Here is a 13,653-nt window from a genome sequence, read left to right as displayed (position 1 = left end):
AATGACTTTGGATGTATTTGGATTGCTGCATATTTCAATTAATGAAAAAATTACCAAATTTATTTCTAAAACATTTTATGATAAATGAATATTTAGGAAGGGAAAATAATTTCCTCAATAAAAGAGGAAACAAAAACAGCATCTCCATAAATTACATCCAACTAAGTACAAAGACTTATTCAATAAGCACTTCACAATATTCATCTTATTCAGCTACTCGAGTTCATATTGTCTTCTTCTTTATATGATTTCCCCATGATGATCCAGTCTCTCATTAATTTAAACAAGGTATAATAGTTACAGAAGAGTATTAAAGCTAGAGACATTATATGACTCCATTCGGTACACTGCAGTAAGCGGAAGAACTGATAAATCACCAACATAAATGTCATTATTAATAACCAATGTAACACTCTTAATGGTTTACTGAATAAAAACTGAAAGAAATGAAAATGGTAAATTAAAAACCAGCTGAGTCTTTTAGGGCGAATTCTGCCCACAGAAAAATGTACTACATTGTTGAAACTATCAACTTTAGTTTTAGGGGACTGGTTTCAAAATATTAAAGGGATTGTAAAGACATTTTCTAAATCTTTTATGTGTATCGAAGACACTGATAGCATCAATATTCACCATCAAAATGTCAATTTTTGTGGTTCCTGCAATTTCAATTTTCATATAGACCCAGTGGGTAAAAGAACATTCATCCAAAGCAGCTTTTTCTTTATTATAGCACAGAACAAGTCAGTACCATCATAAAAAATTGTTAAATTCTCATTTCACCTTAACGCTAAAACTAAGTGTATGATGATGTCACTAATCGTAAAAGGCCTTATTTGATATAAGTATATTTGGTGATTTGTAACGTCAAATGTTACTTTTAGTGGAATTGCTGGAACCCCAGCGTCTGATTGGATATTGGATTGGTTCCCAAAATGTTAAAAACCTCTTTACAATCACTTTCTCAACATAAACAAATCATGCAAGGGACTATTTTTGAATCAAGGTTCATACAAACAACTTGATTGAAAATAAACTAATTTCCGTTTTTATTGTATACATAAACATTTTAGCACAAAAAACACAAAATCAGTAGACAAAGTACTGTATTTGGAATCAATGGAATCTGCCAGCCAATTTAAAACCAAATTTTTCTATGATCCGATATATCAATTAAGGCTAGAAATAGTAGCCTTAGACATAGTAGAAATAGACATAATTTCAGTCTTTTTTAAAAGGGTTTAATGATTAGTATTTAAAAAAAATTATTTCTCAATTCTCGAAGCTGCACTAATAAAAACTTACATAAAATCTACCATGAGAACTATTGCCTGGTTCAGCAGTAACATTAATACCTTCAGCTTTAAACAACCCACGAACATGTTTTACTAGAGCTCCTTGTGGCCATACTTGTAATTCAGACCACCTGAAAATAATTTTATAAAGAAAGGAATATGCATTTAAACAGCCAAAATAAGCAAACTTAACTATTCAAGCCAGGTTTTAAACCACCTTCAAAGCAGATGCATGTTAAGACAATTTAATCTTAACTGCTGCGTTAAGACTACTAAAAAGATAGCTTGCCAGGCAAGGTAACATACGCCCACTACCAGCTGTCAGAATGATAACAAAATCTTTAGTGGCTTTATAATAAATTTTCAAATAATCTTAAAATCATCTAAAAGTCAAGGCAAAAACATGAAACAGTTCATCAAGTTATCAAATTCAAATATGAACAATGTCTGATTGTACAATGTATACACAAGGGCAATAACTCTGAAAATGTTCATTACCAATTTCCAACTTGACCGATATCTCATCAATATATACATGCATACCAAGTTTCATCAAGATCGGATAAAAACTGTAGTCTCTATCGTGCCTACAAGAAATATGAACGGACGGACGGACAAAAAATCGAGCTTGAAGATCTAAACACACTGTAAATTACTGGGTTAAGCACCTTTACTTTAATTAAATATATAAATTAACATAAAAAGACTGCATTCCATGTATACTGAGTCAGTTTGATTAAATTTGTTTCATACTAACATATTTACAGACTAAAGCTGTCAAGTCACTTGTTAACCAATACTTCAAGGGCTCACTATGGCGTTAAACTGGTCCCAAGTATAATTCTTGCATATGATGATCTGGTTTCCCTGTCAGTAACATAGGTCAGAGGGGATTATGCAGAAAAACTGTCTAATCGAAACAATGAACCAAGGCCTTGTGCATGTTTAAGATTCCTTAACAATTGGAATCAAAAAAGAGTAGACTCATTTCAAACATTGCAAACTACATGGTGCTACCCATTAACACAATCAGTTGCAGAAAAGCAGGATATAAAACTTTAATTTATTTCATCTACATCTCCACTAGATCTCTGAACCTTAATTCAAGTATTTACTGTTAACAACATTGTACCATATATGAAAGTTATATAATTTCAAATCAAACTTACGCATTGTGGGGAACATGAGCATGTCTTCCTTCCACTTTCTGCCAACGTCCCAGATGTAAAGCACATTTATGTAGTAGATCTAGATATCTTGGTGACAGGAAGTGACATATTAACATCAGAAAGGAACTGAGCCATGTAAGGCTGACATGTTGTCCTACCCACCAAGTATCATAATATAAGGTATTCTGAAAGAAAGATATAGTAATTGCTATGAATACTTACTCATTATGAAGGAAATTGTGGTAATTTCTAAAAAAATATAGTTGCTAATTTGATGTATTTCAACAAACGTTAAAGATGGGTTTCCTTATTACTTGTGTCAAATTAAGCAAACTATTTGATTCATTGGTGTTTCTAATGAATTATCATGTATTCTTAATCATATCATTATGTTCTTATTGCATATAATTAAGAGTTTTAACCAATCATAAATGTCAATGTATGTACAGTCTGGATAAACAAAACAAAAAACTTTTCTCGATCAGTCACTCATTAGAATTCTGCTGGTAATTCTCTTCTAATTTAGCTAATATGAATTAATTATGGACATGTGAGACAAACTGGTTTTTTTCTAAGTCATTAAAACACCTTTACTTTCTATTCATATAAGTATTAGTATTTTCAGTTTCGTAAGTGAAAATAAGGGAACCCATCTTTAACACATTTCATTTTAGGATTTTTCCAAAAGTATCAAAGCTATTATTATAATTTATCATATTTATAGGGATATAAGACATCTTTTCACCAAACTACAGTTACAAGCATTTTTAAAATTCCTTGTAAAAAACATAATGAGTAGTAATTTTTCCTCTTTCATTAAACCAATGCTCAATGAGGACAACATTTTCCTGAAAATTGAAATTTCGTTCAAAAGATGAATGGCCACTACAAACTCCTGGCTATAATGAGCATGATTTCTATCAAAGAGGTGTAATTATTTTTCAGCATTATGAGTTTGGACAAAGGTTGGTATTTCAAAATGGTGTCACTAATGTTATCATTGTTTTTTCTGGGCCACCCAATATATGAGTATTATCATGATTCCTTTTAACCATATAAATAGAAATGAACTTGAAAGTGATTCATCATAACAAACTTTATTTTAATTTCTTTAGTTAATTAGCAAATCACATAACAATTTCAATATCATATATACTGATATAGCATATGTGCCATTTGTCAATATATGAAGACTCACAAATATAGATTAAAATAACATTTGTCATCATAGCACAAACAAGTTCAACGAGAACATATTGGTTAAAGATGGGTTCAACATTTTCAATTACTATCTACTATTAATACTTTTTAAGATAGAAAGTGAGGAGCCATCTTTAAACTTAAAAGAAGAAATGACAAAATCAAATCATGCAAACTAAACTTGAAAAACGAAATTATCATGCACAGGTAAAGCCTATAAAAAAAACACTCCCTTTCCCTAAATTTTTCCTTGTCAACTTCACAAAATTAGGGAAAAATACACTTATAAATATTGTAATCAATTTTGAGTTAAAGAATATGCTTGTTCTTCCTTCAAATATGGTAAAAACCGTAACAAAGGACAATTTAAAAAAAAGAAATTCATTTCTAAAAACAGATCTTCTATAAAGGGATTGTAAAGAGATTTTCTAAAAAATTTATGTGTATCAGGGAAACTGATTTCATCAATTTGCATCATTCCAATTTTTAATCAGACGTCTGTGGTTCCTGCAATTCCACAAAAACTAAGTGTTTGATGACATCACTAATTACGAAGGCCTTATGTATGAAGAATATTTTGCAATTAGTGACGTGATCAAACACTTAATTTGTGTGGAATTGCACCACAGACGTAAATTGGAATGGTGCAAATGTATGCTATGAGTGTCTCCGATACACATAAAGAAAATTAGAAAACCTCTTTACAATCCCTTTAATGAAACCAAGAGGTAAATGTAGAGGCAGGATGTACTAGTCTAGCACTCTCTAATTTCCAGTACTAATCTGGGAAAGCCATGACCTCATACTTGCTATTCATATAAATCATTATTTAAGGATGATTTTAAATGTGAAATAGATAAAAACATAAATGAAATAAAAATTTAATTTAAACGGTCTGTCATAGAGACTGGGCCCACCCCTTTAATATTCAAACATTTGACTACACAATTGACATTGCTTGGAATATCTGTAACAGATTACACTTAAAGTAAAATAAATGACACAGAAATTTCGGGAAATATAAAAAAAATCAGATTTGACACAAAATACAGTACCCACTTACCCAACAGTTTTCACAGTTATTTTGAATATTCTGAGAGTCCAAATAAAAATAATTATCTGTATAGAGAATCTATATACACCATAACCAGATATACAATTAGTTTCTCAAAGTATCAATATATGATCATGCACATGACATGCGATAATTGTGTTGTGGAAAGTTACATCAAAACACCTTCCTTAGCAAATCCACGCAAAAGTTATCGGAGATCATTGTCAGAAGTTTTAAAGGGATTGTAAAGAGGTTTCATATGTATCAGGGACACTGATAACATACATTCTTTCGCCCAGATGTCTGTGGTTCCTGCAATTCCACTCAAATTAACTGTTCGGTGACGTCACTAATTGTGAAGGGTCTTTTATGATATAAGCATATTTTCCGATCAAACACTTAGTTTAAGTGGAATTGCAGGAACCACAGATGTCTAATTGAAAATTGGAATGGTGCAAATTGATGCTATCCATGTCCCCGATTATAATTTTTTCTTACAACTTCTCTTTACAATCCCATTAATTTTTCAACATGCATAGCTAAATCTCTGATTAGTTCTTGAACTTTTTCAAAGAGATAATATTAATTTATTTAGTTAAATCTGACATTTAAACAAAGCGTATATTCCAAGGGTTTTATGGATAGCTGATATTGAGCTCTACCATCTGATAAAGAAAATGTTTATATGACTTAAAGGGATTGTAAAGAGGTATCATCAATTTTTGTATGTGTATTAGGGACACTGATCAATTTACAAAAATTTCAATTTTCGATCAGATGTGGTTCTTGCAGTTGCACTAATTATAAGTGTTTGATGAGGTTACAAAACACCAAGGGCCTTATGTTAGAAAGCATATTTTAGGATTAGTGACGTCATCAAACACTTAGTGTAATCGCAGGAACCACAGACATCTGAATGGTATTGGAATGGTGCAAATTGATGCTATCAGTGTACACATACACATACAAAATTTTACAAAACCTCTTAAAATCCCTGGTGCATAATAAAATTGAAGTTATTTAATCCTCAATGATGCAGAGGCTTGAAATATTGTAACTTTCAATTAGTCAAATCTTCCGTACAAATGAAACAATATTGATATATAAGGCACTAAAGGCAGACTGAATTGCAATGGCCTGGTTAGGGCTGGGCAATATACCGGTACCACGATAAATACTGGTATAGGAATTAATATTCTTAGTAATATCGCCTGATTACAAAATACCCAAATATGGTCATATCGTGATATATATTGGTAGTTATCATGATATATGGTGAAGTTTTTGTCCAAATAGGATCCTCTAAACAATTCTAACAAGTCACTTGTAGTAAATTTTATCTGGATTGGTAAAATTAGTATATTAGTTATTTAATAACATAATAACCTTAAACATAAGTTAAAAAACAAAAAAAGTAATAATTACCTGGGCAAAGCAAAGTGGTACAAAAGACATGTAAAATGCCGTCAGAGTAGAGTTAAACAGCACTTGTTTCATTCGGGAATTAAAGTCTTGTTTCATTGCCTCAACTTCATCACGTACTATATCTGGTGTCAGTGTACAGCTATGGAATATGAAGGGGTCTCTATTGGGCCCCTCTTTACTACGAGGTTTTGGTGTATATCTATCTGGACAAGTAGTAGTATATCGTGGCCAGGCATAGTATTTGTGATACAATGGTTTGAATTTTGGTCCAAATAAAAAGAAATAAGTTACTAAACTGAAATAAAGAATACAAAACAGTTTACAGAATTTATTGTAAATAAGTAATTGGAATATAAGTGCAGAATTAAAAAAAACTCTCCCCCCAAAAAATAATTCCAAAAACAGTAGAAAAAATCCTGCTGTTACTGATTGGCTTATCTAAAATAAAAATCCTGTTCTGAGACTTAGTCATGATTGGTCAAAAAAATGGTGCATCTGTCCCTTTAACATTTCAAAGCAGGTTTTAAGCCAGCTTAAGTTAAACTGCAGTTAAGTTGCATAAGCTTTATTCTTCTGAACACACTATACCAAGCACTCTTCCTGCTAGACACATCGCTATTAATAACATCTATATACAATTTGACAACTACTACAGTGAAACCTTTCTAAAAGTCCACTCAACTGAGGGCAAATTTCATATCAGAGATGTAGCCTGTTTAAAGAGATGAAATGAATGGACTTTTACATCCTACTTTTCTGCACCATGTGGGCTAATGAAGACAAGTAACGCCATGCAGGGTGCAATGAGGGACATTTTGCCAGGACAGCTGCATTAGCCTGCTCTTTTTCGATTTCCAACTGTCGGGGATCTTTAACGTGCACAGTCTGTAGCACACGAAGCCGTGGTTTATTGTCCCACCCGAACGAGTCTGTTTAGAGAAGAATTGGTTAATCATACAGATTTATACTTACGGACAAGTTAAAAATAAACAATATAAAGGGGAATATTTAGTCACTACTTGATAACCGGTGTATAAAAATAGAGCTAGTATACATAAAACAATAACACATTTTAAAAACATGGATATCCAATATAAAATTCCTTTGTTCTTCACTACAAATGTCTGAAATAAAAAACAAAAAAAAATTTATTATTTCCCCTCTCTGCCAGGGAGATGATTTATCACAATCATGGAAAAAGTATGAAGTTTGTAGAATCATCAAAAACAAAATAGTCGTTTGCCAAGCTGACATGCCCAGTAGCTCAATAAATTCCAGCAAATGAAAGGGACAAATGTGCCATTTTCAGTGGTTGGTTTGAGTCTTGAAAATATGTAAATAGTCTTCAGAAGCACAAGAAATGTATGCATAATTCCTTCAAAAACATCTCAAACTAGGAATTACTTTTCCTTTTTCTTGAGTTGTCCTTTCTTTATATGGCAGTTTCTCAAGAAAAGATGACTCATCTTTTTAACTTTCAAACGCAGTTAATTCTGGACACATATGGATTTGAAGGCTCAAATTTTGAAGGTGAGCTGTGAGCACTATTACTGATAAGCTGAACAAAAAAGGTCACGTTTCTGAGACTAAGGTACGATAGGCCCTTTAAGGGCTGTAAAGCCTTTTGTGTCGAATCATATCCAAAGAACCAACTTCTCAAAGATCATGTGGATATAAACCTACAAACCAAGTTTTATAATATTTGGACAAAGATAGCTTGCCAGGCAAGGTAACATATGCCCACTACCAGCTGTCAGAAATGATAACAAAGTCTGTAATGGTTTAATATGTGAAACAATTCATTCGATTATTACCAATTTCAAACTTAACCCAGATCTCATCAATATATACATGCATACCAAATTTCATCAATATCAGGTAAAAACTGTAGCCTCTATCGTGCATACAACAAATGTGGACGGACGTGTGGGCGTATAAAAACTGTTGCCTCATAAGCCACTTGTGTAGATGATCTTATCTGGACTTACATTTGACAAATAAATATATCACGATATGGTGATATTTGGGTATTACCAGTATATTGCCCAACCCTAGTGTAAACTCTGGTCAATATTTTTCGAATCATATCCAAATAAGGAATACAATCTACACAAATTTTCTGACAAATACTGACAAAACTGTGGCCTCTTTATCATGTTTGCAAGGAACATTTAACATAATTTCAGTATATCAAGTGTTGAATTTCATACTTGTCAAATCATACCCAAATTTGTACATTAATTTGTGAATATAATCCTACACACCAAATTTGATCAAAACTGTCAAAGGTTGAAACTACTTAATATTCAGTTTCATTTTCTATTTTTAATATGCACCAAATACAGTTTTTTACCTATTTTCATTATTCTATCAATATTTGTCTTATCAGACCCAACATTGAACTTGTTCAAGATCATGTGAATATAATCCTACAATATAATTCTGACAAAAAAATAGAATGCTCCCAAGTTTCAAACTTATTTAAGATCATGACGATATTAAAACTACACATCAAATTTCAAATGACCAAATCAGTCAAAAACTGTGGTCTCTATCGTGACAAGTTAATTGTGGAACGACGGAATGACAGGGGCAACAGCAATATATCTGCACGATAGAATTTGCCTAGCATTGTGCAATGATGGAAAATTTGCCAGGACAGCAGCATTAGTTTACTCTTACTGTCAAGAGATCTTTAAAGTGTACAGTCTGTAGCACATACATACATACAAGAAAAGATTATAAAATGGATTCAAGTCTTAAGCATTTAGCTATTACGATATATATAGACACACAGCTATATGGAATTCACTAGGGCTGCAACAATTCCTAAAGTGGTGATCCGATACACTGAACCATACTCGTTTAACGATACGATTTATTGCGATAATAAATCGCGATTCTTTGATTAAAAGGGAATGAAAAAGAAAACTGATAATAAATAACATTTTAACACAGTTTATATTATTTTGGCACGCATAGAAGTACAAAATTTACTTTTTATCATTTGTTACACACAAGGACTAACAAATTTCTTCAAAAAAATAAATAAAATACCAAACCATTGGCAAATATCTTAATTGGAATTATTTCATGACTATGCAATCACATATTACGTTGGAAAAAGAAAACGTTTTTATCAGATCCCATGCGTTTATCTTCCACTTGGCATATTAATATGTTCTCTTTTTATCGTTTGGAACAAAAATTAAAAATGCTCAAGACAAATTAATACGTGAAAGCAACTTTTTAACATTTGAACATGACACAATTTCTAAAATACCATGGATTCAGTGCTATAAGTCATTAAAGGGAGTTTATTATATTTATGAGAATCGGGCCGATGTATCGCGATTATTTTTTTCTTTCGCAATGCATCGATAAGAAAGAACCAATCGCGGTTCATCGATTCAACGGTTAATCGTTGCAGCCCTAGAATTCACTGGTCACAGGCCTCTCAATGCTTTTCCAAACATACATACCTCTTGTAAAAAACATGCAACAACTCTTCTACACATTATAATAGCCAGGAAAGATACTAAGTTCGGATCAATAAGGTAGAAATTCTGCAACAAAAAGTGATAGAAATATAAAGATAGTGGACCACAGCTATATACGCCCACCATGGCATGCGGATGGTAAATATTCAAGATTTTGGGGCAAGGGCAATAACTTCTAACGGTCGAAAATAGCTCAAATTCGAACTTGGTCTTCGCGTTATGAATATGTATACACATACCGAATTTCATTTGATTTCATCAAAAAATCTAGTTTTTAGAGTGTTTACGAGCAATTGATTGCAATTAATAGAGGTTAAAGGGCGATAACTCCTCAAAACTGACGTAAGAGGCCTAAAGCCTTAAATCTAATCAGAAGTAAACTAAACTTTCTCAAATCTTTCAATTTAGGTCCTATAACAGTTTCATCAAAATCGGTTGAATGTTGACGCACGGACTGACGGACAGGGGTGCCGACAATATACGTCCACACACAGAGATGTGGGCGTATAAAAATGTTGAAATTGGAATTTGTGAATGTGGATATACCCGGTAGTGCTGGGTATGGTCAATCATGTCACAATACGATACAATTCGCGATACAAGGGTCACGATACAGTATATATCACGATATGGTGTAATGGGATAAAAATTAACATTTTATCTTCAAAGATTTTATATATATTTACTCATAACTTTGTAACTGTGATATTTGGTAATATAGTTGATAGAAGTGATTAGCATCCACTGTCATAAAAAGTTTTTAACAATTTCAATGAAAAAAAAATTGTTACCTATATCATAAAACAACTTACACAAATCCGACTATTTGATTCACAAGCTAATGAAGTTTAAGCATGTTTAAGGATGCTTTGAAGAGGGTCATTCCATGTCAAATCACCCAATGAGGTAAACCGTATATCTCTGGAACCGTTTGTCCGATGAAGCTAAAATTTTGAATATCAGCTTTTTCAGCCAAAATAAACATATAAACCAAATTTCAGCAAAATCAAAGGGGGTACGGTTTACTTTTTACTTTTTTGGGGGTGATTTGACATGGAATGACCCAAAATTCTTGTGTCACAGTGATTTGTAATTCATTATAAATGAAATGAAATTAATGAAGTTTAATGTCCTATTGTTCTGCACCTTATGAAAAGGGGCAAGACCATGTAATGTGGGAAATTTTGCTAGGACAGCAGCAATAAAGGTTCCCTTTGAATAATTTCATAAGTACAGTAGTAATGAATAATATGACAATCAAACTTACTAAAGCATAATTAGAGTGGGAATGAGGTAACCACCATACTGTTTTATAAAGGTTGATATACTGAAGAAACATGACTATTATGCCAAAAATATATAACATTGACTCAAAATATAGATTCCCATCTCCTGGTATTTCAGGTAGCTGTGCATGTTTTGGTAAAACCACCATCGATGCTAATGGAACAACATTTGGATCTCTTTCTTCTGCATGACTGAAAGAGACAAGTAATTTTTATATATGTATCTTAAATGTTGCACAAGCAAACCTCTGTAACCATGATAACGTTCAATTAACAACTGTACAAGAATAATCACTGGTTTTGCTTCATAGATTTTCATAGTTCAAAAGTCCTGAAATTTGGGGCACTTCAATTTTGTTAAATGGAAATTTGTAGTTTTTTTGAAAGTCTGCAAATTCAAAAGATTTCGAGTTGTGGGCAGTTTTAAAAATAGCAATTTTAAGTATTTGGGGATTAAGTGGTTTGCTCAATCATAGCTACTGTCATCGCAAGTTCGTTGGTATATTGAATTTCATCAATCTTTTTCATGAGAATTGGAATATCTGCTTCTAAATAGCACTGTTGGTCTTAGAATGCCTTTGTGTTGCTAAAAATATAAACAACAATACATAATGCAAGGTCATTCTAGCGTTAGCATTCATTAATAGTATTTGACTAGCTACATTGTAGAAGTCTGTCTATAATTATAAATAAGAATAAGAGGAAACAAAAGCTGAGGTGGCTATTTCATTTGTTATTTCAAAGGGAAAAAAGTAATATTCTGACAATCCCAGAACATTTGATCTAACTAGATGTAGAAAAATGCCAATGCTTATACGTTAGAACAGTGACAGTGTGTAGATTTGAAATTTGACAGATGTGTTTCATTTTCAGGGTTCAAACTTCAAGTCAAGCAAGGGATTTGACAGGTGTCTGAGCATTTCAAACCTTCCACTTCCAGATGATTTATGTATAGAAGATGTGTATGAATTAGCAGATTGAATACGTGATAGTATTCTCCTTCCCCCTGGCATCTTGTATTAATAGGCTTCAATTGTTATTCCAGCAAATAGTGGAATATTCAACCCATATTTGACTAAAATACAAGTAAGTAGGACTTATTATTCAGAGACAACCGGATGTATAATAAATAACACGCATGCGTATCGAAGGTTCGCGTATTCTTTAACGCTCAACTGCCCATAAGAATTGACCTTATCCTGTTGTAAGATCATGGTATTTAACTCTATTGGTAGGATTCAAAGTCGATAAACCATTAATATGTTGAGCGAGAGTTGTTATTGAACATTTGTATTTGAACATTTGTTGGTAGAGTTTTGTGTTTGACGTTTTGCATTTGAAGATATTATGTTGAGCTAGATTTGTAATTAAGTATATTTTTGGCAAAAATTCTATTAATTCAATAATCATTGGAAAACCGAATGTTTATCGAAGAATGTTCATTTTCAGTACAAATTATGATTTTTGTTAACAAATGTCAATTTGAATTGATAATGTTGATAAGAATTTAGAATCAAGATTAAAATCAAGGTTAAAATAACACAATTTACAAACATTATTTACATGAGGTTCCAAGGTCAAAGGGTAATCGAATATAACTCCCCAATATTTCTAGCAGATAGAACTGGGGATATAACATGAGTCACACAGATAAAGATACATTTTGGTTTACTTTCGATACAAGATTATTTGATCCAAGAAAAATATTTTCTGTTTTATCATCGTTCAGTTTAAGCAAAGTATTATTCATTCAAAATCGAATATCTTCAATGCAACATTCAATCTTGGATTTACAACTATTATTTACAGAGGGTTTAAAAGAGATGCCTGTGAACTATCTTGCAGAGTGGAGTGGTGCACATGCTAAATAAAACAGGGCCAAATACGCATCCCTGCGGTACACCGTACAGTAAACATTTTTTGGCGACAACTTTGTGCACAACCATTAGTGTTGTTTGTGGTGTTGTTGTAACGAATCCGAAGTCTTTCAATGGCTCTGTCACGACAGTTAAAAGCATTGGCAATTACTTGAGTACGTTGTCGGGGATGTAAGACGTGCCATAATCGCTTTCGTCACAAAGCAACTGAATTCTCTGTAGGTATCAGGTGGTTTTTATATTTATACAGAACCCTGGCACATGTTACATCTGCATTTCGATTCATGTGAAGCACTTACAACTTTCTCCCACGGGCATCTCACAGTTCCACAGGTTCACAACTGTTACACCGAACGCAGCCGGTATTATCAGTTGAATATCATAAACGAGACTTTTTAAAGTGCAAAGCTTACCACTTAGTTAGATTTCAGATATATAACTTTAAATTGAGGCAAACTCTGTACCAGTACCTTTGACCATATTATCTTAAGTTGATACAAAATAATAATTTAATTTCTCCTTGAAAAAAATATATCAATACATATTAGCTTTTATACAAAAACTACATATTAACAAAACAATAATGTCTCCTGAGCTCTAGATTTCATAATAAATTCAAATATTCACACTGAAGATCATTTAAAATTTTGAAAGATTACATTGTCACATTAAAGATAACATTTCCACATTAAAGATTACATTTTCACATTAAAGATTACATTTTTACATTAAAGAAAACATTTTTACATTAAAGATGACATTTTTACATTAAAGATTACACTTTCACATTAAAGATTACATTTTCACATTAAAGATTACACTTTCACATTAAAGATTACATTTTCAC

At 32.2% G+C, this 13,653-nt stretch overlaps 1 protein-coding gene across 1 annotated transcript; it reads right to left on the bottom strand.

Annotated features, from left to right (window-relative positions):
• Positions 1-209: 209 nt before the first annotated feature.
• On the bottom strand, positions 210-11,078 carry LOTGIDRAFT_117951 (hypothetical protein; the record flags this gene model as incomplete). The annotated part of the gene is made up of 8 exons (XM_009056315.1): positions 210-437; positions 1,306-1,426; positions 2,465-2,649; positions 6,144-6,316; positions 6,896-7,072; positions 7,120-7,267; positions 9,626-9,709; positions 10,911-11,078. The coding sequence occupies 8 exons, from the start codon at positions 11,076-11,078 to the stop codon at positions 210-212; spliced, it is 1,284 nt and encodes a 427-aa protein (XP_009054563.1).
• Positions 11,079-13,653: the final 2,575 nt, after the last annotated feature.

This window comes from Lottia gigantea (assembly GCF_000327385.1).
Source record: "Lottia gigantea unplaced genomic scaffold LOTGIsca_27, whole genome shotgun sequence".
Classification (NCBI taxonomy): Eukaryota; Metazoa; Mollusca; class Gastropoda; family Lottiidae; genus Lottia; species Lottia gigantea.
Note: the sequence above shows the minus strand (reverse complement) of the source record. Positions and strands in the feature narration are given on the sequence as shown.